At 49.1% G+C, this 23,688-nt stretch overlaps 2 protein-coding genes across 2 annotated transcripts; one reads left to right on the top strand and one right to left on the bottom strand.

Annotated features, from left to right (window-relative positions):
* Nucleotides 1-2,125: 2,125 nt before the first annotated feature.
* On the bottom strand, nt 2,126-14,575 carry dnajc10 (DnaJ (Hsp40) homolog, subfamily C, member 10). The gene is made up of 23 exons (XM_084443187.1): nt 14,524-14,575; nt 13,521-13,791; nt 13,199-13,367; nt 13,027-13,077; nt 12,794-12,876; nt 12,181-12,312; nt 11,959-12,052; nt 11,377-11,454; nt 11,147-11,190; nt 10,757-10,888; nt 10,519-10,608; nt 9,492-9,602; nt 8,945-9,059; nt 8,601-8,728; nt 7,776-7,892; nt 7,458-7,559; nt 6,501-6,656; nt 5,749-5,882; nt 5,563-5,616; nt 5,279-5,426; nt 4,971-5,093; nt 3,713-3,820; nt 2,126-3,609 (listed from the first exon to the last, which is right to left on the bottom strand). The coding sequence occupies exons 2-23, from the start codon at nt 13,761-13,763 to the stop codon at nt 3,598-3,600; spliced, it is 2,424 nt and encodes an 807-aa protein (XP_084299313.1). The 5' UTR covers nt 13,764-13,791; nt 14,524-14,575; the 3' UTR covers nt 2,126-3,597.
* Nucleotides 14,576-14,872: 297 nt separating this feature from the next.
* nup35 (nucleoporin 35) lies at nt 14,873-23,440 on the top strand. The gene is made up of 9 exons (XM_084443408.1): nt 14,873-15,047; nt 15,487-15,657; nt 15,754-15,881; nt 16,073-16,130; nt 16,281-16,413; nt 18,014-18,083; nt 18,446-18,574; nt 19,682-19,852; nt 22,704-23,440. Exons 1-9 carry the CDS (start codon nt 15,035-15,037, stop codon nt 22,779-22,781), a joined length of 951 nt encoding a protein of 316 aa, XP_084299534.1. The 5' UTR covers nt 14,873-15,034; the 3' UTR covers nt 22,782-23,440.
* Nucleotides 23,441-23,688: the final 248 nt, after the last annotated feature.

Raw genomic sequence — 23,688 nt, forward strand, 5'->3', positions numbered from 1 at the left:
TCTCTCCAGCGTACTGTACTCCCGGCCAGTACTACGCACGTCTTAACAAATTGATCTGAGAGAGGTGCCAATAAACCCTCACCCTTCAGGTTTACTGTCATGTAATGGAATCCCAGAGCTCAGAACCCCATGCCCGGTCCAAAACACTCGTTTTATGGTGATCTCTAATGACGTGGGCCTTTTCCGTGAACTTCACTGTTCCCCTCGTAAAAGTCAAACTGCGGTTACAATGTGTAACAGGCCTGTGACGGCAGAACAGCAGAGGGCACTGCCAACCGAACGGGCACCAACCCGACCCCCCCCCCACCCCCAAACCCCACACACGCAGGGTCCAGGTGGGGTTTTTCCAGCGGGCAGAGGGTCAGCATCAACATGGAGCCCCCAGCGGACCTGCTCCACTATACTTGAGTCTGAGGTAGGTAGATAGATATGCAGTAGTATGCTGGTCGGTACTACAGGTAGGTAGATAAGTTACAGTAAGCTGGTAGGTAGGTAAGTAGGTAGGTAGATGGGTATGTAGTATGCTGATAGTAGGTAAGTAGATAGGTATGTAGTATACTGAAAGGTAGGTAAGTAGATAGGTATGTAGTGTGCTGGTAGGTAGGTAAGTAGGTAGGTAGATTGGTATGTAGTATGCTGGTAGGTAGGTGGGTAGGTAGGTAGGTATGTAGTATGCTGATAGTAGGTAAGTAGATAGGTATGTAGTATACTGAAAGGTAGGTAAGTAGATAGGTATGTAGTGTGCTGGTAGGTAGGTAAGTAGGTATGTAGTATGCTGGTAGGTAGGTATGTAGTATGCTTGTAGGTTGGTATGTAGGATGCTGGTAGGTAAGTAAGTAAGTAGGTACGTAGTTATGTAGTATGTTGGTAGTTAGGTAAGTAGGTAGGTACATAGGTATGTAGTATGCTGGTAAGTAGGTAGGTACATACTGTAGGTATGTAGTATGCTGGTAGGTAGGTAAGTAGATAGATAGTATGCTGGTAGGTGGTGTTCTAGTAGGTAGGTAAGTAAGTAGGTACATAGTATGTAGTATGATGGTAGGCAGGTAAGTAGATAGATAGTATGCTGGTAGGTAGGTATTAACTCTTGACAACCTCTCAAGGTGGGTTAGGACTCTGCCTCCTCTCTTCACTGGGGCATGGCACGCTACTGGTAGACACGTAGGAAAGTAGCCCGTCTGTCTGACTGCCTGTCTGTCTGACTGCCCGTCTGTCTGTGTCTGCTCCAGCTGGACCAGGGAACCAACCTGCCTCGGTCGCACCACTGAGAGATGGGCTGTTCCGCTCCGTGTGTGTGTGCGTGCGTGCGTTCACCAGCGCGTGTTTATGTACGTGCGTATACGTGCGAGTGTTTATTTGTGAGCGTGCGCACGTGTGTGTGTGTGATCCCTTGTTCGGAGGAAGCAGCGTGTCCTTGGTGTCGGCACGGTGACGGCCGGGGCGTGTCCTGTTCCGTGGTCCCGGCCAGGACACACACTGAGCGCGTGCGCCGTGAAGAGGCTTCCTGACGGAGCGGAGAGAGGGGTTTGAAGTGTTTCCACGGCGACCCCTCCGCCCCCCCTCCCCCCGTTCTCTCCCCTCAGTTTCATCCTCCCAACATCTGCTCAGTCAGGCAGGCAGGGAACTGAACCAGCGCCTTCCGCCCTCATCCTTCCTCTGTCCCCCCCTCTCCCATCCTGCTCCCTCTTTCCAGGCTCCCCCACCACCTTCTCTCCCCTCCTGCGCTCGCCCCTCTCCTCCTCCCCCCGGTCCCAGGACAGGAAGGACTGGCCGACGTTCTTCCATGGGAAACTGGCTGCTCGCACCGCAGGCCTCCCCCGAGAGACGGAGGGATGGAGAGACGGAGGGGAAGAACGCGGGCCGTAGCAGCGGAGATGGAAGGAACATGGAGGAGAGGGGTTCATGATTTACTTTGGAATGACTTCTTTTGGACTTGAAAGAGGAGTGATTGGAAAAAACCAGACAGAGGAGGGAGATAAATGTTAAAGGGAGAGAAAGAGAGACGGGGGAGGATATTATTCATAAATAAACAGATAATGAGAATTGTGTATTCCAAAGTATAAATTTATTCTGTACTTCAGGGAGCGACATATTATTGAAATAAATATTGTAATTTCCGCTGTCCACTTCCTTGAGAAACACTCTGACCCGAACCACACTACTCCACAGTTGTTACACATCAAGCTGACAGCCTGGTAGAGCGGGGAGCTGCCCACGGCTCTGCTGCCCTCTGGTGGGCCGGACAGGAACTACAGACCAGAGTCAGTTTCATCCAGAGAAGACTGGGTCCAAACCTAGTGTATGGGTGTGATGGAATTGTGGCCAAATTGCATACATCTGCATAACTTCAACCGGCCGACTGGTTTGGTGTGACTTCATCACTCAAGTCGGCCAATCGCAGACATTGGCGTTTAGAGGGCTGGCCCTTCTGCTGTGGTCCAGTCAAACACATGACGTGTTCACGTCAAGAGACGAGCAGAAGAGAGACTCTTTGGAGTGTCTGATAAGGGCACTATGAACCTGGACCTACAGGGTAGTCTGTCATCCTCACTCTTCATCATCATCATCATTACCAAGCTCGTCCTCATCCTCCTCATCACTATCATCTTTCTCTTCATCCTCACCTCCACCATTATCATCATCCCCACCACCACCATCTTCATTGGGCTTTACACAGAGGGACACAAGTGTGCGTCAGTAACATGAATATGATCGAACGAGACCAGACGAACACGCGTCAGCAGGGACATGTTCGCCGAAGGTCATACATGTAACACGCAAGCGGCGTCCCTAGCCGGGTAACATGGTGCATAATACTAGAGCTTGTATACAGACCGGGCTCACTCTACTATCTGCTTAAAACACACACTGGCCTCAGAACTAACCGAGTAGCTAACTAAAAACACGCACGCGCACACACACCTCCTGCCGGCATGGCCGACATAGTGGTCAGTTCACAGAATGAATAAGACACTCCGCTCCTCGAGTAAGGGGCGTTGGCAGGGCACAGGTCTCATAAAATATACCATAGTCATAATGTTACAGTAAAATATGAACAGCCTGATGACAGTACATTCAGAATAGATGGCAGGCTGGACACACCTCGGAAATACTGTAACTGGTCGAACCAGTCCCACTGAGCGGTCAGACTAGCGGCAGTCTTCCAGAGTCATTGTACCAGCCAGCAAAGAGGGCGGGGGGGGGGGGGGAGAGAGAGAGACACACAGACACAGAGAGAGACACACACACCGACAGACAGACGGAGAGAGAGAGAGAGAAAGACAGAGAGAGAGAGACACACACACACACACCGACAGACGGGGGGAGAGAGAGAGAGAGAGAGAGAGAGAGAGAGAGAGACAGACAGACAGACAGACAGACAGAGACAGACAGACTTCTTTACACTGAGGTAACGGCAGAGTTCATTAACAGATTCCGTATTACAGTAAACCAGTCCAGTTTAGGCTGGTATGGGCTGAACTCTCCCCGGGCTCAAGTCCTCCCATACTGGCTCTTCCCTTCCCTGTGTCATTTGTGTGCGTATGAATGTGTTGCAGTTCCGTGGGTTAGGAGTTGTCCAATCAGGTCCCCGGCCTTTCACAGCTCATCCTACAGAAACACAGGCCAGGACGTTAGCGGTGATACGCCAGGGAAAAAGCTCCGTGCAGCGCTCTGATTGGGTTAGATCAGCAGACCAATGGCGACAGCTCACCTTGACATGACCGCGTAACTGCGGCGACAACTGCTGCAGCCTTAGGCGGAGGAAGTCTGCGATGACGCTGGCCTCTCGACTGTTGACCGGCTCCCCGTCCTGGTCGCGCTGTTGACACAGGAGAGACTAGTTGGAGCAGTTAGCCTGACCCAGAGGACTAGTTAGGACTAATAGAGGGGATCCTCATGGCGGATCAGCTGGTAAAGGTCATCCCGGTGATAAGGGATAAGACTGTAGAGTTTGGAGGAGGAGTGACTGATGAAGATGTCATTTCGAAACGTTAAAGTCACACTGAAACGGACGTTTGAGATCATCTAACTTCCGTAGTTTGACGTATTTCCGACGCAAACAAGCTATGAGGGTGGGACATATGTTTAGAGGAATTTGATTGGAACATTGACAAGTGGACAGGTTTTAAGAACTTTAGACAGATTCGATAGAAGGATAGCGTTGATTGACGGGTGGATGTCGTGAGATTATTGGCCTAAAATCTAAGGTACCTGTTGTCGTCATTGCACGTGACCTACCGTTTTCCAGGAAGTAAGAAATTATATACTTTGATATAAGATTACAACAAAAGTAGAATTTTGTAATTTTTTTGGCATACATCGTTGAATAGGTGAACACTATGACCAATTATGTGAACCAAACTGGGACAGAATGCTTTTTTCATTTCAGTGCGACTAAGTATTTTTACCCGCAACTAATAAACGGCTTTAAATGCCTGTGTGCTCCAGTGACTCGTTCTTCAAAGACTAGTTAGACTAGTAAGCTACCTGTAAAAGTCACACTGCTAACACAGGAGAGACTAGTAAAGTTACCTGGCCTGACCCAGAGGAGTAGTTAGACCAGGAGAGTCTATAGCGGAGTTCGAAACCGCTCCATATTACAGAAATAGTGGACTAGCGTGTTTGCCATTTTCTTAAGTGTCCGAATTCTCAACGGTTAATTTGACTCACGATATAGTCTACTAGAAAAATACAGAGGGTGTACCCCACAATTTCTCATTCACTACACTACATGGAGAACAGTTAAGTGAACAGTTGAGTGAGTGAGTGAGTGAGTGAGTGAGTGAGTGCGTCAGAGTGAGTGAGTCAGAGTGAGTGAGTCAGAGTGAGTGAGTCAGAGTGAGTGAGTCAGAGTGAGTGAGTCAGAGTGAGTGAGTGAGTGAGAGAGTCAGAGTGAGTGTGTGTGACTGAGTGAGTGAGCCAGAGTGAGTGAGTGGTTTTGATCCCAGCTTATTCATGTCCAGTCGTACCCTGCTGGTGCCCAGCTGGGGGTAGAAGCGGACGCTGGGGTAGGCTGTGATGCCGGCGCTCTGGCAGATCTGGTAGTGAGCCTGGCAGTCCACCTTCCCCGCGCGCACTCTGCCCTTCATCACCTGAGACACACACAGACACGTACACACACAGACACACACACACACACGCACACAGATACACGCACACAGATACACGCACACACAGAGGCAGACAGACACCAGGGGTAAAGCAACACAGCTGGATGCAGATTGTGTCGAGGAGCAGAGCCCTGCTGGGGGGTTTAGAGGGGTGGCGGCCATCTTACCCGGGCCACAACTTCGAACTCCGGGGCAAAGTGCTGGCACGGCCCGCACCAGGGGGCGTAGAAGTCCACTATCCAGTGGTCCTTCCCCCCCAGCACCTGGGTCCTAAAGCTCTCTGGACTTAGGTCCACTGACGCCCTGGGGAGAGATCTGACACACACACACACACACACACACACACACACACACACAAGGTAAAGATGGAGCCCCGTAGAGGAGAGTAATGATATGTGATATCGGTGTCTCTGTCAGTGATCGCACAGGAGGAGACGGGGAAAGTTCTTACCCGAGAGCCCACGCCTTGAGAGAGTGGGCATCCCTGTGCCAGCCGCGGTAGGCCCTACACACACACACACACACACACACACACACACACACACACACACTTATATCCAGACCTCTCCACTTTCAGACAGTTACTACAGCACTGGACTAGTCAGATGGGCCTAGACTGGACCGGGCCGGTACGTACTGGTAGGCGTCTGGTTTGTCGGGGTTATGGGGGTAGAGGCGGATCTCCGGGTAGGCTTTCACTCCCTGGTTCTGGCAGAACGTGTGGTGCTTCTTACAGTCCACCGTCCCCACGTGGATCACCCCACTCAGCATCTGCGCACACACACACACACACACACACACACACACACACACACACACACACACACACACACACACACACACACACACACACACACACACACACACACACACACACACACACACACACACACACACACACACACACACACACACACACACACACACACACACACACACACACACACACAGGACTGCAGTTTTGGCTAGCGAGACTGAGCGGACTCTGGGCTGGTGGTTAGGGGTGTGTGAGCGGACTCTGGGCTGGTGGTTAGGGGTGTGTGAGCGGACTCTAGGTTGGTGGTTAGGGGGGTTAGGGGTGTGTGAGCGGACTCTAGGTTGGCGGTTAGGGGTGTGTGAGCGGACTCTAGGTTGGTGGTTAGGGGTGTGTGAGCAGACTCTGGGTTGGCGGTTAGGGGTGTGTGAGCGGACTCTGGGTTGGCGGTTAAGGGTGTGTCAGCGGACTCTGGGTTGGTGGTTAGGGGTGTGTGAGCGGACTCTGGGTTGGTGGTTAGGGGTGTGTGAGCGGACTCTGGGTTGGTGGTTAGGGGTGTGTGAGCGGACTCTAGGTTGGTGGTTAGGGGTGTGTGAGCGGACTCTGGGTTGGCGGTTAGGGGTGTGCGGGCGTACCCGTGCCATCCTCCGCCACTCGGGCAGCATCTCCTGGCAGGGCCCGCACCAGGGCGCGTAGAAGTCCACCATCCAGGTCACCCCTGCGTTCCTCCTCCTCACGCGCTTCACGAAGCTGTCCTGGTCCAGCACCTCCACGCTGGGGTTCACCAGGTCCTGCCGCAAAAAGCACAGTCAGAGTTAGAGTGTGTGTGTTATGGAAATTATTCTATCCTATCTTCTCTGATAAAGGGCCTAATATATATCTTTTAACTGTGTGACTCCTTTGACACCCCTGCATATCCTATTACTCTAACCAAGTGTGAGGTCCATGTATTGACCTATTGAAGTGTAAGTTAAGCGTTTGACCGTATCTGACCATGTTCCGACTGATCGGTCTGAAGAGGCACTGAGGGAGCCCGGGAGCCATCTTGTTTGAGAGACAAACTGTCCCTCCTCGCTCGGATCTTTCACTAGGAAGATTGATGTTAAAAAAACGGGGCCGCCAAGGTCAAAAGCAAGCGCTTCCCTCGGCGGTGTTCTAGTGACCCGTAGCTTTCAGACTGATATTTTGAGTTATTGACTGCATTCCTCACAGTGGGTCTTAAGATTACTGTTGGTCTTTGTATGAATACATGCTAAAACGGTTATGACCTTTGGAACAGTCCTGAACCCTGCGTGGTGACGACTGTTCTCTGTGAGCTCACATTAAAAAAGACTTAAGACTGGCATTCCGGTTAGTATCTCAATGAATTGATTGATGTATTGAAATAACGTGTGCAACTAGTAAATTATTATTGATTACTGATTGGGTCATAACAATGCGTGTGCGCGTGTGTTTGTGTGTGTGCGCATTAGTATGTGTGTGTTTCCATCAGCGTATCCATGTGCAATATTTTAGAGAGTGAGTGTGTCTAGTTGAATGTATTTTTGTTTGCATAAAAGTATGGTATATTTGTGTGTGTGTGTGTGTCTGACCTGTATGAACTCCAGGATGCCGTCTGCAGAGTGGTGTCCCTCGTACTCGTGGACGCTGGTCCTGTTGAAGATGACCGTGGTGGGGTAGGCGTGGATGTTGTACTGGAGGAGAGAAGGTCGCTCAGCGGTCAACAACCACGTTACTCTCCACTACCACTACGCCCCCTAGAGGAGGAGCTGCGACAGCGCTTGCCCAGCACCGGTCTATGAGAGTCACTGAGCGAGCGCACGCAGGTACCTGCAGTGGTACGGTCCAGCTGCAGCAGAATGATCCGGTCTGCCTGTTACAGAATGGTTCGGTCCAGCTGTGGTACTCACCCGGCTACAGAGCTCCTTGTGGATGGTGCAGTCCAGGGTTCCGAACTTCAGCTGGCCGACCAGCTGGATGGAGGCCTTCCTCAGCTCAGGCAGCAGGGCTCGGCATGGGGGACACCACTACACAGGAAACACACAACACTCGTCACAACTCTATCTATCTATCTATCTATCTATCTATCTATCACCACTACACAGGAAACACACAACACTCGTTCCACAGATACCAGAAATATACTACATTGGTACTAATTACCTCTCTCTCTCTCTCTCCCTCCCTCTCTCCCTACTATAGACCTCTATCAGACCGTACATGGATTGAAATTGACAAAGCACAACTAGTGAGGAAGGGGCCTTACAACGGCTTTGTCAGCACAGGGCGATCACAGAGAAAACAGGACTTGGTTAGCTCCTGACAACACCCTGCAGTCACTTCTGTATCCTGACAGATAACCAGGATGTTACCACTCTGGGAGTGTTTAGTTACACCACGGGCACTGTTTACCTTCTGGGATGGCTGTTAGCCTACGCTCACCTGGATCACGTACACACACATTAAGCCACACCAGGATATACCTGCATCACGTACACACACACGCACACACACACACACACACACATGAAACCACACCAGGATACCACTATTGCACTCTCTCACATTTACATCTCACTCTCACATTTACATAATGTCAACCTAATCACTTGCCCTCTGATGAGCTGTTTGAATCAACGCCAACATTTTGTACAGCATCAGCTTAGATCTTATCAAGTGCTTAAGGGGTGGAGTATAGGGGCTTGGTCTGGCCAATCAGAGGCGCGGCTGCTCACCGGAGCGAAGAAGTCGACCAACCAGGGCTCCTTCTCCTTCTGTGGGAAGTTGTCGGGCCGGAGCGTGGTCACGTGGGCGCTCACGCTCTCCTTGGCGAACGCCACGATGTTGTACAGGACGTCTCGCCCTGAAACAGCGACACGTCAGACATGCACACACAGGACATGGAGCGACGCGGACGAGCGTTGCGTTACCTCTGTGTATGAGATGTGCTGTACAAATAATGTTTGATTTGTGTACGCGCCACGGGGTGTTTTCATGTCCGACTGGCCGCGGTGTGGAGAAGCGTGTTAGTGGAGTGTGGACGCCCGTATGACGCGTTTCCTGAACGAGGGAAACTGACCGTGGTGGATCTCAAAGTTGTAGATGCCCAGGCCTTTGAAGACGGCGATGCAAGGTTTCTGGATGTAGAGAGAGGAACACAGCACCGCCTCCGACAGACAATCCACCTTCCCCACCTAGACAGACAGACTGGTTATCAGACCGACTGACAAGTAGACAGCCAGATAAGCAGACAGACAGACAGGTTATCAGATAGAGACAGCCAGACAAGCAAGTAGACAGACAGGCAAGTAGACAGACTTACAGGTTATCAGACAGACAGACCATTAGACAAGACAGACAGGTTATCAGACAGGCCAATAGACAGACAGATTATCTAACAGATATACAGGTTATCAGAGATGAGGATAAGGCAGAGCCAGACCTGTATGTGGTCAGGTTATCAGACAGACAGGACGACAGGGCAGAGCAAGACCTGACTGCGGTCAGGTTATCAGACAGACGGGTTACCAGAAAGGAGGACAGGGCAGAGCCAGACCTGTCTGTGGTCAGGCTATCAGACAGACAGGTTACCAGACAGACGGGAGGAGGACAGGGCGGAGCCAGACCTGTATGTGGTCGTCCCTCAGCAGGGCCTGCAGCTTCTTGTACTCCAGGGAGGCCAGGCCGCCCGGGCCGAAAGAGAAGCTGACCAGCCAGCGGTGATGCGCCAGCTTGTCCTGCGGGGAGGCGGGGTCACAGTTACACACCTGCGTCACGGCGTGGAATCAGCCTTGTGAGAGTAACACTGGTAAAGCGACACCCTGGGTTACAGCGGAGGACGACCATGCATGTTAAGACGGCAACGACAGAGCTATGATCTGCAGGATCCCTCCCCTCCCTCCAAAGCCCCTCCTCCAGACTGGGGGAAAACAAATGACACTCGCTCGGCTAACGGCCAGTAACGGCTAAATTGACAGGCATGTAAGCCATCCAATCATTTCAAGTCTCAAAACGGATGGACACACCCGCAGATTTACAGATTTATTTCCTTTTAGTGTCGGAGCGCCTGATTTATTGGTTGCTGTCGGGATGTAATGAGAATTGCAAAAAAACTTGCTTCTGAGCCAAACCGCGTACCCCAACTTTTAAGTTAGACCAAACGGTAGGTACGTGCAATGACGACAACAGGTACCTTAGATTTTAGGCCAATAATCTCACGACATCCACCCGTCAATCAACGCTATCCTTCTATCGAATCTGTCTAAAGTTCTTAAAACCCATCCACTTGTCAATGTTCCAATCAAATTCCTCTAAACATATGTCCCACCCTCATAGCTTGTTTGCGTCGGAAATACGTCAAACTACGGAAGTTAGATGATCTCAAACGTCCGTTTCAGTGCGACTTTAAGGTCTGATTGCACATGAGGGCGCCACGCCATGTAGTGAAGGCTAATTGGGATGCCAAGAAATTTCAACGACACAGCGGAAGACAAAAAATTAAGCAAGCAAAGCGCAGTCCAGCATTGTTTGTTAAGGTTAACAGTTATCGGTTAATGAAATTCCTTGAGATGTGCAACCCTACTTCAGACACATGGTTTTCCTGACAGGCTGGGTGATCAGACAGAGGTTTACTCTGGTCATGGGTTCAGTCACCTGGAAGTTGTCTCTGGTCAGAGCCTCCAGGTCTGGAAGGTACTGGATCACCTCCCTGTAGATCTCCCTGGCATCTAAGCTCTGCAGGAACTAGAGACACGCACACACACACGCACACACGCACACACGCACACACACACAGAAAATGTGTCAATAGCTCGTACAGTGTTATCCATGTGTCGGTATCACGCGTGGTGTTATCCGGTGGCGCTGTGTGTGTTTTGGGGACGTGTCTCACCAGCACGCTGTCCTTGTCCTTGAGCGTGCTGCCGGGAGGGAAGAAGGCCGTGGCGCTGCTGGTCACCTCGAAGCTCTCGCACAGGTCCAGTTGCGTTTCGCAGTCCATCCAGCCCACCTTCACCAGGCCCTCCTGCAAAACAGAACACACACACACGCACACACATACACACACAGCAGGCAGGCGCGCACACACACACACACACACACAGGCACACACACACACACACACACACACAGCAGATGAGGTGAGATGCTGAGCGCCTGTGTCTGGGGAGGATGATACTGCAGAAGCCAGCAGGGCCTGTCTGTCTGTCTGGACAGGACAGCAGGCCGGGGGGACAGACAGGTGGACAGAGAGGCGGACAGACAGGCAGACAGACAGGCTCACCAGCATCCCTGACAACTTCTGCCTGGTCTGCGACTCCAGACAATCTGTGGTGAGACACAACAGACACGTTACAAAAAGATACACACTCATTACCATGGGTGACACACACACACACACACACACACACACACACACACACACACACACACACACACACACACACACACACACACACACACACACACACACACACACACACACACACACACACACACACACGTCATTAGTACCTCCAGTCTCAGCACAGAAGGTGATGAGCCATCCCACTCCTGACGCAAACGATTTCTCGATCTCGCTGAATACGTTCCCTGGAGGAGGACGACAGCATGTTAGAGGTGTGAATTGCGGAACGGTGGCATTCCAGAGAGTAGAGCTGACACTTCCACGGAGTCCTGGTAGGGGGCGGAGTCATACTGCATTGGGGGTTTGGTTTGCGTCGATTTTAAAATGAGGAAATGTATGTGCTTACTGAAAGTTAATCAGTCATATTTTTGTTATTTTAATTAGTTGCCTTCTGTGTGTGACTCACTGTACCGGTGCCCTGAGGGATAAGAGGACTTGATTAAATGTACCCACAACATGCTTTTGTGAGACTTGTTTGAGCTGCTGTCTAAATATAATCTGAAGACAAGGAGCTCTTCAGAGAGATTTTACATTGACTCTGTGTATCGTCTCTGTCCATGCTTAAAAATAAAGACAGTTTTATACCCGAAGCCACAGAGAGTGAAGAATGAGACACTGCATTTCACACAGACTCCTTAAATGTTGAAGGGATTACTTTATTTCGACCGTGTGATGGAACCGACGCTTACCCTGCCAAAGCTCTGTGACCCGGCTCGTCACAAACCGCATGGCGAACTCAATCAGGCTCCCCTTGGACCTGTCCCCATAGTACTTCTCCGGATTCTGCGGGTGACACACGCAAGACATGGGTTACAGAGGCTGAGAGAGACAGAGACAGATACAGGGACATAGAGAGACAGACAGGCAGAGACTTAATGTTTTACTCCCTTTGCGGGGGGGCGGCATCCTACCATGCCAGTTTTGAAGATGTACAGGCTGGGGTAACTGGTAACGCCTTTGCTGCGGCACAGTCTGCCATTATCGCCGCAGTTCACAGCTCCGATCCTTATCACCCCATCCATTTCCTTAGCAAACTCTCTCCACTATAAACATACACACACACACACACAGGTGCACACACACACGTGCGCGCACACACACACGCACAAACACAAGAGTGCCATGTTGAAATAAAGAGCATGAGGAGAAACCACCCCTGACTGAGAGGGCTACAGAGAGAGAGAGAGAGAGAGAGAGAGAGAGAAAGAGAGAGGGAGAGAGAGAAAGAGGGTAACTGTACAGTGGGGTGGAGAGAGACAGAGAGAGAGAGAGATAGAGAGAGAGGGAGGGAGAGAACGAGAGAGAGAGCGAAACAGAGAGAGGGAGGGAGAGAACGAGAGAGATGTGGCAGGTGAGTGGGTAGAGCGTGTGACTGCAGTGCTTGTCATCAATGGTTTGATTCCGGATGATGCCTATTTTTTGGCAATATGTACAGTGTTACATCATGTCAATAAAGCCAATTGAATTGAGTGAGAGTGAGAGTGAGAGAGAGAGAGAGAGAGAGAGAGAGAGAGAGTACGGTACCGTGGGGGCCAGGTCGTGGCAGTGCGAGCAGCGGGGATAGTAGAAGTTGACAAACCACAGCTCCCTAGAGTTCACTGCTGCGTCTGCAAAACGAGAGAGAGAGAGAGAGAGAGAGAGAGAGAGAGAGAGAGATGTAATATGAGATAAGGTAAGGAAACCACAGACCTAACCCCCAGCATAGGAAACCACAGCCATAACATGTAGGTAGTTTCTGCATGTAGTACACTGCTTACCAAAGTCTCCTCTGTCCAGCGTGATTATCTCCAGGTCGTCATCGTAGATACCTGCACAGAAAACGAGACACCGGCAGCCAGACTTGGTCAGCAGAGAGACAAGTCGTGTGGGTGGCAGTCTGGTCTGTAGACCACCGGTGGTAGTCGTATTGGAATTAAAATCTCTACGAACCGAAGTCGTATCTGTAGTAGTTCCAGCTTTCGTAGCGTCCCCCATGGCCCTGCTGCTCGTCCAGACCCTTCTCGCCGTACTTGTCATACTTCTTCCTCAGGTCCTCGTCCTTCAGCACCTCGTACGCTCGGTTGATCTTCAGGAACTTGTCGTGGGCCGTCTTGTCGTTCTGAGGCAGAAGGGCGGGGGGGGTGATAGTGCTGATGCAAGACTGATGCCGTGGTACGACAACACTATTACAGCACAGCTACTACTAAAAGTGCAGCTTAAGCAAAACTGACAAACTGCTACAATATTAAGCACACGACCGCTATCTACTCACAGGGTTCTTGTCGGGGTGCATGGTGAGAGCCAGCTTCTTGAAGGCCTGTCTGATCTCTCTGGTGCTGGCCTCCCTGTTGATCCCCAGCAGTTTGTAGTAATCTTCGCCAGAGCACACCGGGAGCAGCAGACATGCCAGGAGCAGCAGGGAGAGCAGAGTCCTGCAGGCTGACCTCTTCTGGGCTGCGTGGGTCCGGGCCTGGGGCTGGGATGCCCGGCCACAGCTGACTGAGGAGGGGCTCATCCTCGCTGGGTTACAGGGCTCCAGGGATCTGGGGGTGGTGGTGGTGTTCTCAGGTTAACAGGTCGTGTCACTGCTAGGGGTCTTATGTTCACACACACCTCATCCTCCTCCTCTCCAGAGGGAAATCACTGCAGAAACGCGGCAGTGTTATGTATTGTCTGGAGGAAACATGAGACAGTATTATACCAGTTTGGAGAGATGATTAAAATGCAGCTCATAAGAATCAGATACATCCCGCACCTACGCCATCAGTTAACACATGATACCAGCTAACGTTAATTGGCAAAAAAAAGTTGCATAACTGGTAGAGGATAACGTTATCTAGCTAGTGAATGTCTCACTCCTCCTTGATACTCTGCTAGCTAATTTATCTGTGTACCTGTGGCGTTAGAGCTATCTATCAATACGGTCCATCAACATTTATTTCCTGGTCAAAATACCGTTTGTACAAAAACAGTACTAGCCGGTGCAAAGAAAATCGACTTGGCGAGCTAGGCACCCTAATACTTGTGCTGAAGGAGTCACAAAGCAAGAAAGCCGGCATGTTAGCTAATATTAGCTCGCCTGGTAGCTAGATGGCTGTATAGAAAGTTCCATGGCTTGTTTGATAATGAGGCAAACTAGCTTAGCTAACGGTTCCTAACTTAGCTGGAATGGTTGTTTGATCAAGCTAGCAAGCACGCTATTTTAGCTAATAGTGGAATTAAATCACTGGGTGCGTTTTGCGCAAGAAATATTGATGGATGGAAAAGTAACCTACCTTGAAATTGAGCGACTCGTTGCACTAACCAGCAGCCGTCACTCCTCCCTGACTGGTTGGCAGTCCATGGTTGGCAGTCACATCTCCTCCTTTCCGGGAGGTTAAGAACTAGTGCGCAGTCTCTGGTTAGGCCGTCACACCTCCATTCTCGTCACACCTCCCGTCCGGTGTCTCCCACTGCTAGGGTTTCTAGCTAGCATTGACAAACCTGGCAACCCTGACCAACTCTCCCTGCGCGCGGTTTCCGAGATTCCGACAGTCCGAGAGTTAGCTAGCAGATTCCGACAGTTAGCTAGCAAGCACACCGGAGCAGCGGGACAGTCCGAGAGTCAGCTAGCAAGCACACCGGAGCAGCGGGTCAGTCCGAGAGTCAGCTAGCAAGCACACCGGAGCAGCGGGTCAGTCCGAGAGTCAGCTAGCAAGCACACCGGAGCAGCGGGTGTCACCGCCGCCTAGCTGTGTTTGTTCGGACCGGATTGTCGTCGTTAGCGAGTAGACACACCGGTCCAAAATGGAATTTCAAGGTGGTTATATTATGTCAGATTTTACGATAGCTTGCAAATAACTCTTAAGCCAAACCTTTGCCTCCAAGCACGGAGTCAAAGCAGCTAGTTAGCGTTAGCGGCTAGTAGCTAACGTTAGCGGCTAGTATTTGAATATGGCTAGCTAGCGTTCAGCTTATGCAGCTTATCACCACAACCACACGATTGGCAGAGGATGCACCAGCTAGCTAGCTAGCTAACGTCGGCGTATTTATATTTGCATACTATATTCAGCAGAATTGAGTTAAACCAAACGTAGTAACCTAATCTGTTGTTTGGTGATAGCTAGATAAATACATAACGTGAGATTAAGCAAGGGTCGAGAGTTTTGTTTCAGCTAGCTAAACAATCAACTAACGTTAGCCTAGCTAACGTTTCTTGTGATGTGGTGTGTGTGCGCGCGTGCGTGCTTCTCCCTTAGGTACGGAGCCCATGGCTTTGGGCTCCCCAACATCCCCCAAGCCCGGACCAGGGGCCCAGTTTCTACCGGGGTTCTTGATGGGGGATCTGCCCGCACCGGTAACCCCCCAGCCACGAACCTTCGGTCTCTCCGGTGGTGTGATTGACATGATGAGATCACCACTACATGCAGGTAAATATCTGACTATATATATATATATATATATATATATATATTAACCTAGTTAATTGCTTAGCAGGAATTAAAAGGTGTCTTTCTCTGTATCAGGCGGCTCGCCCCCCCAGCCTGTGGTCCCCACGCCGAAAGACAAGAGCGGCGCACCGCCTGTCCGGAGCATCTACGACGACCTCACCAGCCCAGGGGCCGGCATGTCCCCACTCACAGCGCACAAGCAGGTGAGCCCCACCACTTATGCTGCATTACATTGGGGCTCGGGATCCTGTCTAGAGCCCTGTCTACTCCGAAACTGGATCCATCGGATCCAACCTCGCCTGAGCACCGTCCTTAGACTGGATTCTAGAGTAGGATGGTGGGCTGGATGGAGCCACTGCCGCCGTGTAACTGGTTGTTCCTGTCCCTCTTCCAGCCCTTCTTGCTGATGCACACCCCCCTGTCCGGCTTCACGGCTGCCACTCCTGGAACAGGTGACTTTCCCTTGTTATGTTTATTGGTGTTGGCTGTGTTGTTGTGTATCGAGTCCAGCCATGCTAACAGCAGACCTTCATCTCCTCTCCACTTCTTCTTCTTTCCTTCCCTGCCGCCCCCTCCACCTCCTCCCCCTGCCTCTGCTCAAGGCTCCAGTGTGCTGGGTGGTTCCAGTGTGGGCCAGCAGCTGAAGTCTCCAGCGCAGGTGGACCCGTTCTTCACCCAGGGAGATGCCCTCTGCTCGGACGACACTCTGGACGACACCTGGGTCACCGTGTTTGGGTGAGGAACCAGCGTTTGGAATTAACACCCGCCAAGCGCCAAATGCGGGTAGATTTTTCATTTGGCGTGTATGTTTTGGAAGCCACCCATCACTTTGGCAGCAAAATATCAGCATTGATGGTGAACGCTTAACAAAATATCACCCTTTGTGGCTCATAGCACGGACATCTTTTTTGTATGTATGTAAATCATATAAAAAGAGCACTCTCTTTCAGTGGATCTGCTTGCTGCCGTGCATCATAAACAAAACAAGCTGTAAAATGATTTGGCGGACTATCTAACCTGCTAGGTACAGTTACGATTCTGTCGTGTTGACAAGTGTTGGTGATCAACGTATTCACAGCAAGCCATCGCCAGGTCATCTAAAGCCATGCAACGTTAGCTGACCGGGACTGTCTCTCACAGGCCCCCAGGATTCTAAATCTAAAGTGAAGCCCTATAGGACCGCGCCATCTTTGACAAAAACGCATCATTGGCGCCTTGACTTGCCTTGACTGCGCATGTCAAAGGCGCCAATGAAGCGTTTTTTTCAAAGATGGGCTTTACTTTTTCGAGCAGTCAGTGAATGGAGTGACCCCATCCAGTTCTATTAATACATCCATGGTCTCTCATGACTGACGTTAACTAGCTAATGTAGCTAACCATATTGTGCCAGATAACCAAACAAGCGTAATATTTATTTGAGATTGCTGGCTAGCATAACCCGTTTTGTGAAATTTCTTTTAACAGCTGGTTAGTTGATATGTTGCACAGCAAACGATTAGTATAATATCATTAAGGTAAGGTTAGGTAGGTAGCTAGTATGTCAAGTCAACTTGCCCAGCTGGCATGGTTAGGGGCTCATTCCTATAGAATAGCTAGCATAGTAGTTTGTGATTAAGATAAGGGTTGGCTACTTGTCACTGTAGATTGATATTTTCAGTGGGGGACACTTCAGGACTTCAGTGGACGGCGGCTGTGGCTCAGGAGGTAGAGCGGGTTGTCTAATGATCGTAGGGTCGGCCTCCTCCTGTCCACATGTCGAAGTGTCCTTGAGCAAGACACTGAACCCCAAATTGTTCCCAATGAGCAGGCTAGGACCTGGCATGGCAGCTTTTAGTGTGTGAATGTGTGTGTAAATGGGTGAATGAGAGGCAAAGTAAAGTGCTAAAGTAAGTAAGTGGTAAAGTTCTTTGGACAAAATTTTAATATAATCACAGTCCATTTACCACCCCACCTGTATTGTGGAGCTGTGGCACCAGGAATCTGCTCTGACCTCTTTTTATTCACCACCATAATGCAATTATTATGCAGATTAAATGTACTGTATGTCTATGGGACACAAAAAGGCTCTATATAAATAGTAATTTTTTGGCTGGTAAAAACAAACGTTTTGCGGGTAGAATTTTTTACCGACATTTGGCTGGTGATCTAAAAAGTTAATTTCGACCCCTGGGGAGAGCTGCATCACACCTGTCTGGCGTCAGTGTAACTGATTGTGTATGTGATTGTGTGCGTGTATGTGATTGTGTGCGTGTATGTTATTGTGTGCATGTGTGTGATTGTGTGTGTGATTGTGTGTGTGATTGTGTGCGTGTATGTGATTGTGTGTGTGTTCCAGGTTCCCGCCAGCCTCAGCCTCCTACATCCTCCTGCAGTTTGCCCAGTATGGGAACATCCTCAAACACGTGGTGAGTCACCCCGACCCTTGGCTCTCTCTCCATCCTCCCTCCATCCCTCTGTCCCCTGTCTTTATCCTCCCTCTATCCCTCAGTCCCCTCTCTCCACCCTCCCTCCATCCCTCTGTTACCTCTCTCCACCCTCCCTCCATCCCTCTGTTCCCTCTCTCCACCCTCCCTCCATCCCTCTGTTCCCTCTCTCCACCCTCCCTCCATCCCTCTGTCCCCTCTCTCCATCCTCCCTCCATCCCTCTGTCCCCTGTCTTTATCATCCCTCTGTCCCCTCTCTCCGTCCTCCTGTCATGTCCTCCTCCTCCCTTCATCTCTGGGGGGTCCCAGCTCTAAAGTTCATCTGTGTGTGTCCCGCCCCCCAGATGTCCAATACGGGTAACTGGATGCACATCCAGTACCAGTCTAAACTGCAGGCCAGGAAAGCCCTGAGCAAAGACGGCAAGATCTTTGGAGAGGCTATAATGATCGGTGTGAAAGCCTGCATTGATAAGGTGAGTGCGACTGACTGGGGAGTGGGGGGCGGCTGTTGCTCAGGAGGTAGAGCGGGTCGTCCAACGACCGTAGGGTCGACGTTTCGAATCCCGGCTCCTCCAGTCCACATGTCGAAGTGTCCTTGAGCAAGACACTGAACCCCAAATTGCTTCCAATGAGCAGGCTGGCACCTTGCATGGCAGCTGTTGGTGTGTGAATGTGTGTGTAAATGGGTGAATGAGAGGCAAAGTGCTAAAGTAAGTAAGTGGTAAAGTGCTTTGGACAAACATTTTCTTTATAAGCGCAGCAGTGTTCATTTTGACAGCAAATTTTGATTTAGTTTCAGTCATAGTCTTTTGACTAAAATGCTAGTTAGTTTTAGTCATTTTAGTCATTTGAAGTGTTTTAGTTTTAGTCTAGTTTTAGTTGACTAAATAGCATTAAGATTTTAGTCAACTAAATCTACGGTAGATTCAGTTAACTGAAATAGATTGAGTTCAGTTGAAGTGTATTGCATTATTTAACCATTTCTCTAGAATTTCCAAACTCATAGTCCTGGAGGAAATATCTATTAGACTGATGGCCAAAGCTACCGAATTACATTTCTATTTGCTCTTCTTGCCCGTGTTCAAGTTTTTTCACTGTAAGTCATGATTTTAACAGAAATCTCAGCATTCAGATTGGATCACTTCCCAAATCGTCCCTCCCTCCCTAGCATTTTCGTCTAGTTTTTATTTGTTGACGAAAATGTCAATAGCTTTTGTCATCATAAAATAGTTTTTATTTAGTTATCTCGTGACAATAACTAAATAAAGGTCTTTGACAAATAATTTTCGTCATGTTTTTGTTGACAAAATTAACATTGAAGCGCATTCCATTTACCATAGAAGAGCAACTCTGTCTCCTCATTTCTTTTAAAGATACATTTTTAAGGCATTTCTGCTTTATTAAGATAGGACAGTGTAGGTGACAGGAAAGGTGGGAGAGAGAGAGAGGGGAAGACATGCAGCAAAGGGCGCGGGCCGGATTCGAACCCACACCGCTGCAGAAAGGACTAGCCTTTACATGGTAAGCGCCCCAGCCCAACTCCTCATTTCTGCGCCTGCACGTGTGTGTGTGTGTTCCAGAGTGTGATGGAGAGTTCAGACCGGGGTTCGTCCTCCAGCTCGGTGTTCTCTCCCGCAGTGAGAGGAAGTGCCACGCCCGGCCGATCCTACCCCTCGACCCCCATCTCCACCCCGCGCTCCACCATGAGGCCCCTCAGCGCCGCCTACAAGGCCTCCAGCAGTGACTACCAGGTAGGCATGACCCCCGACCTTTAATCGGGCTCACACCCCAATGCTAACCCTATAAGGCCTTCAGCATCCTTGAGGCCTGACCTCCCTTGACCCTTAACCCTCACCGTACCAGGCTCCATCAGCATAGCAGGCTACCAGGGTAGGCCTGCCCCTGTTCTCAAACGTTTATGTCCGCAACCCCCAAAATAATGTTGGCAGGGACTCGGGGACATGCACCCCACAAGAGGCACAAACACTCTTATGCACACACCAATATAGGCCCTATACATAGCATACCCCAAGTAGCCTTAACCATAACAGCCTTATCTGTTTGGTCGTTAACTTAGTAGCCTAAGGGGCCGTGTCCACATAGCGCCTTTTTCTGGCAAAAAAAACGCTTCTATCAAACATGACGTAGTGGTGTCCAAAACAACACAACATTTTTGAAAACAGTGGCGGATAAAAATATCTCTGATGCGAGATAATATTGACATTTGTCGTCTCTAATTATCAGTACCTTAATGTCACTCACTGACCCAAAACCATTTAGAATGTTAAATCAAGCATAACAGCTCACGGTGCATATGAGCAGCAGCCGAGTTTGACACAGCTGGCATAACGTTACGTTAGCTAGCCAACCGGCTAACAATTGCTAGTTTCGTGACAACGTTGCGTCTAAGTAAATGAATATAGCATCTTAAAACGTAAACAGTTAGCTAGCTAGACACAGTAGATAGTCCCATAATGATCACACGTCTCTTGCATCTGACAACTTGGCTGGATGTATTCATTATGATATGATAGTGGCCTTTGAGATATCCTTTCACTAGCCGGGTGCGGGGACTTGAGAGATGACTCCAGACAGCCGACGGGTCAAGCCCTATCCAATATCTGATTGGTTGCCGGAAAGGAGCGGCAGTGACGAGACCAGCGCCTTTCTGAAAAGTTTAGATATTTTCAACTTTGAGCGCTCGCTCCGCTCAAAAACAGCCGGAGCGCTCGGAAAAAGACACTGGGTACTGCGCTTTTTTTTAGGCGGCCGCCAACGCTCTCTCCTCATTGGAAAACAATTGAAAAAAGGCGCAGGGGCTCAGAAAAAGGCGCTAAGTGGACACGGCCTAAGTGTACTGTAGCATGTTTTAATTTTTTGACTAGTTAATGTTTGCGATTATGCTTATTGTCGAGCATGTTTTCTGCTTTTCTGCTGGTCAGTTGCCTCTGCTTCACTTGAGCAACAGAACTAGTTGAGGAGGATGGTCTGTTGAGGTCCATTTTGGAGCAGCATAGTGGGTGTAGCCATTCACGGACAAGCACAATGGTAAAGAACATTTTTGCCACAATCCAAGGGCACAAGGTCATTGATTCATTTATTACAACTTTTGTAGTTCATGACAACAATGCTTTTGAGATACAACCACTGAATAAAACATTTAATTTTTATATAAAACTAGGGCTGCAAGCAGCAGTGAGCGGGCCCTCACACCCCACGCGTGTCGGGGTGCGGCGCCGTTAAAGGGTGTGCTATTTCGGTGTCCAGTACTGAGAGAAACTTCCTGTCACCAGTAGGTGGCGCTCTAAGCGTGACAATACCGACGCATAGACCTTGAAAAACCATTCAAAAACATGTTAAACTCTCGATTTCAAAGACAAGAAGCTCACCGAGGGGGTAATTGGTGTCCGTTGGTGTTCTGACATCAAATTCGCCGCAAAGTATGAATCCTGTAGGGTTTTATTGATCATTTTATGAAATCCATTGACTTGACATGACCATTGTAGATGTGTAGATCAATCCACAGAGGGGATTCAGGAAGCGGAACTACTTACGGTAGCTATTGTTATTGTTTATGGTGCTAGGCTACCTAGTTTGCGGAAGTTTACACACGTATGTGCTGCGACTAAATAGTTCTATGCTAAATATTGAAAAAAGCCTATCCAGATGAACTAGAATCTTACTTTATGGCGAATTATATGTCAGAACGCCACCTAACACTATGGTGAGATTCTTGTCTTTGAAACTGAGATTTTAACATGTTTTTGAATGGTTTTTCATGGTGCCCACCCACATCCATTGTATGACCAAAACGGTGGTAGAGCAATTATCAGACTTTCTCAAAAGTGCTAGTTTTGTCAACTTTTTGATCTGAACCTTTGTATATGATCATAAGTAACAACCGGGCTAAACATGATTTTTCCCTTTACTACTCCTTTAAGATGAAGCTGACCGAATATGAAGTTGATCGGATGAAATCTGTAGGAGTTTAAGTATGGAAATGGTAAAAACAAGGAAAAAATGGCACATTAAGAGCAAAAGGGCTGACTTCTTGTTGGATGTTGGGTATAGCTCCAAGAGACATTTTAGTGTCTCTTGATGAACTACATATGCCCACCGAATTTCGTTCGCCTACATCAAACTGAAAGGTGGGGCTTGCCATTACTTTTTTTCATGGGGTGCTCTTGAGCCGTTTTGCCACGCCCATTTCCGTCACCCATGAAATATAAAAATTTTCACCGGGACTGACGTATCTGCAAAGTTTCATGCATTTTCATCGATGTTTAGGCCTCCAAAAAGGCATTTGTTTGGGGAGAAGAAGGTAGGAGAAGGTAGAAGGTAGGAGAATAATAATCGTTACAATTTCAATAGGGCCTCGCACCGCCAGTGCTCGGGCCCTAATAAATAATAGAATTGCATTTGGAAATTGTCCCTCCATGTGGGGTCAAGACCTCTGCTGACCTCATCGCTGCTCAAGGGGATTAAGCAGAAGCTTAGTCTGTGGGGTCAGGGTTCAAATAGGCAGGTAGTACTTCATTGATCCCCGAGGGGAAATTACAGAATTCACTTACTGAACCATTCTGCAATCTTGTGTGTGTACAGGTTGTCACCGACCGACAGACGCCCCAGAAAGACGACAGCCTCGTCTCCAAGGCAATGGAGTATATGTTTGGCTGGTGACGACGACTGGTCACAGGGTTGAACTGTAAGCCACCCATCCAATGGCATCTGTCTCAGTTGTGATCTGAGTGGTTGTTGGAGGCCAGATGGTGGGTGTTCTTTTGGGACTCTGCCAGACTATTATGCACTTCCGGGTCTGTTGAAATGACCAGAACCCAACTCCACTCTGCAGACCGACCGTCAGACAGACTGCAAGGCTCTCTCCTCTCCTCTCTTTTCTACTTATATCTCGGTGCTACAGGACTAACTCAGAGACAACATTCTCATCCAAAGTGCCACTCCTTGTCTGAGGACCGAAACACAACTCTGACAGATGGATAGATAGACGTGGAGAGAAAAGGAACAGGCTGTCCTGGTCTAGCGTTGGTTCACATGGTGCCACTACAGAATCCAACATGTTTGTTGTCACGATTATGGAGCTATAGAGAAACTAAGACATTCTAGAATCAGACTTTTAAAGAATTGTGGTTTATGATTTGCCTTCAGATACAGTCGGTAAGGAGCAGAAAATGTATTTTAATGATGTTACTAGTCTGTAACTTACCAAATCTGTTTGTTAGTTGCTGTTGGTTTTTTTTTTATCTGCGAAACCTCTCCTGTGTTCCCACAGTCTCTGTTGTCAGGGACTCCTGTTGAATAAAAGATTATTTGATCAATGAGTTTTGTTGTTTTTATGAACGTTTATATGATTTTTATACACCACATACAATAAAGCAACAAAATAAAATAAATAAGACAGAAAAAGAGGGAAAATGGTGAAGTACAATAGATCTTTTACACAGCTTGCAACCTACAAGTGCTTTGAGTACCATTTACATAGCCTCCAAGTGTGTGATAGTCTAAGGACCTGTGCAGGCAGGTCTTCAATAGCCACACAGTCCTATATATATATAGTTCTCGGTATGAT

This window comes from Borostomias antarcticus, assembly GCF_949987555.1.
Source record: "Borostomias antarcticus genome assembly, chromosome: 9".
Classification (NCBI taxonomy): Eukaryota; Metazoa; Chordata; class Actinopteri; order Stomiiformes; family Stomiidae; genus Borostomias; species Borostomias antarcticus.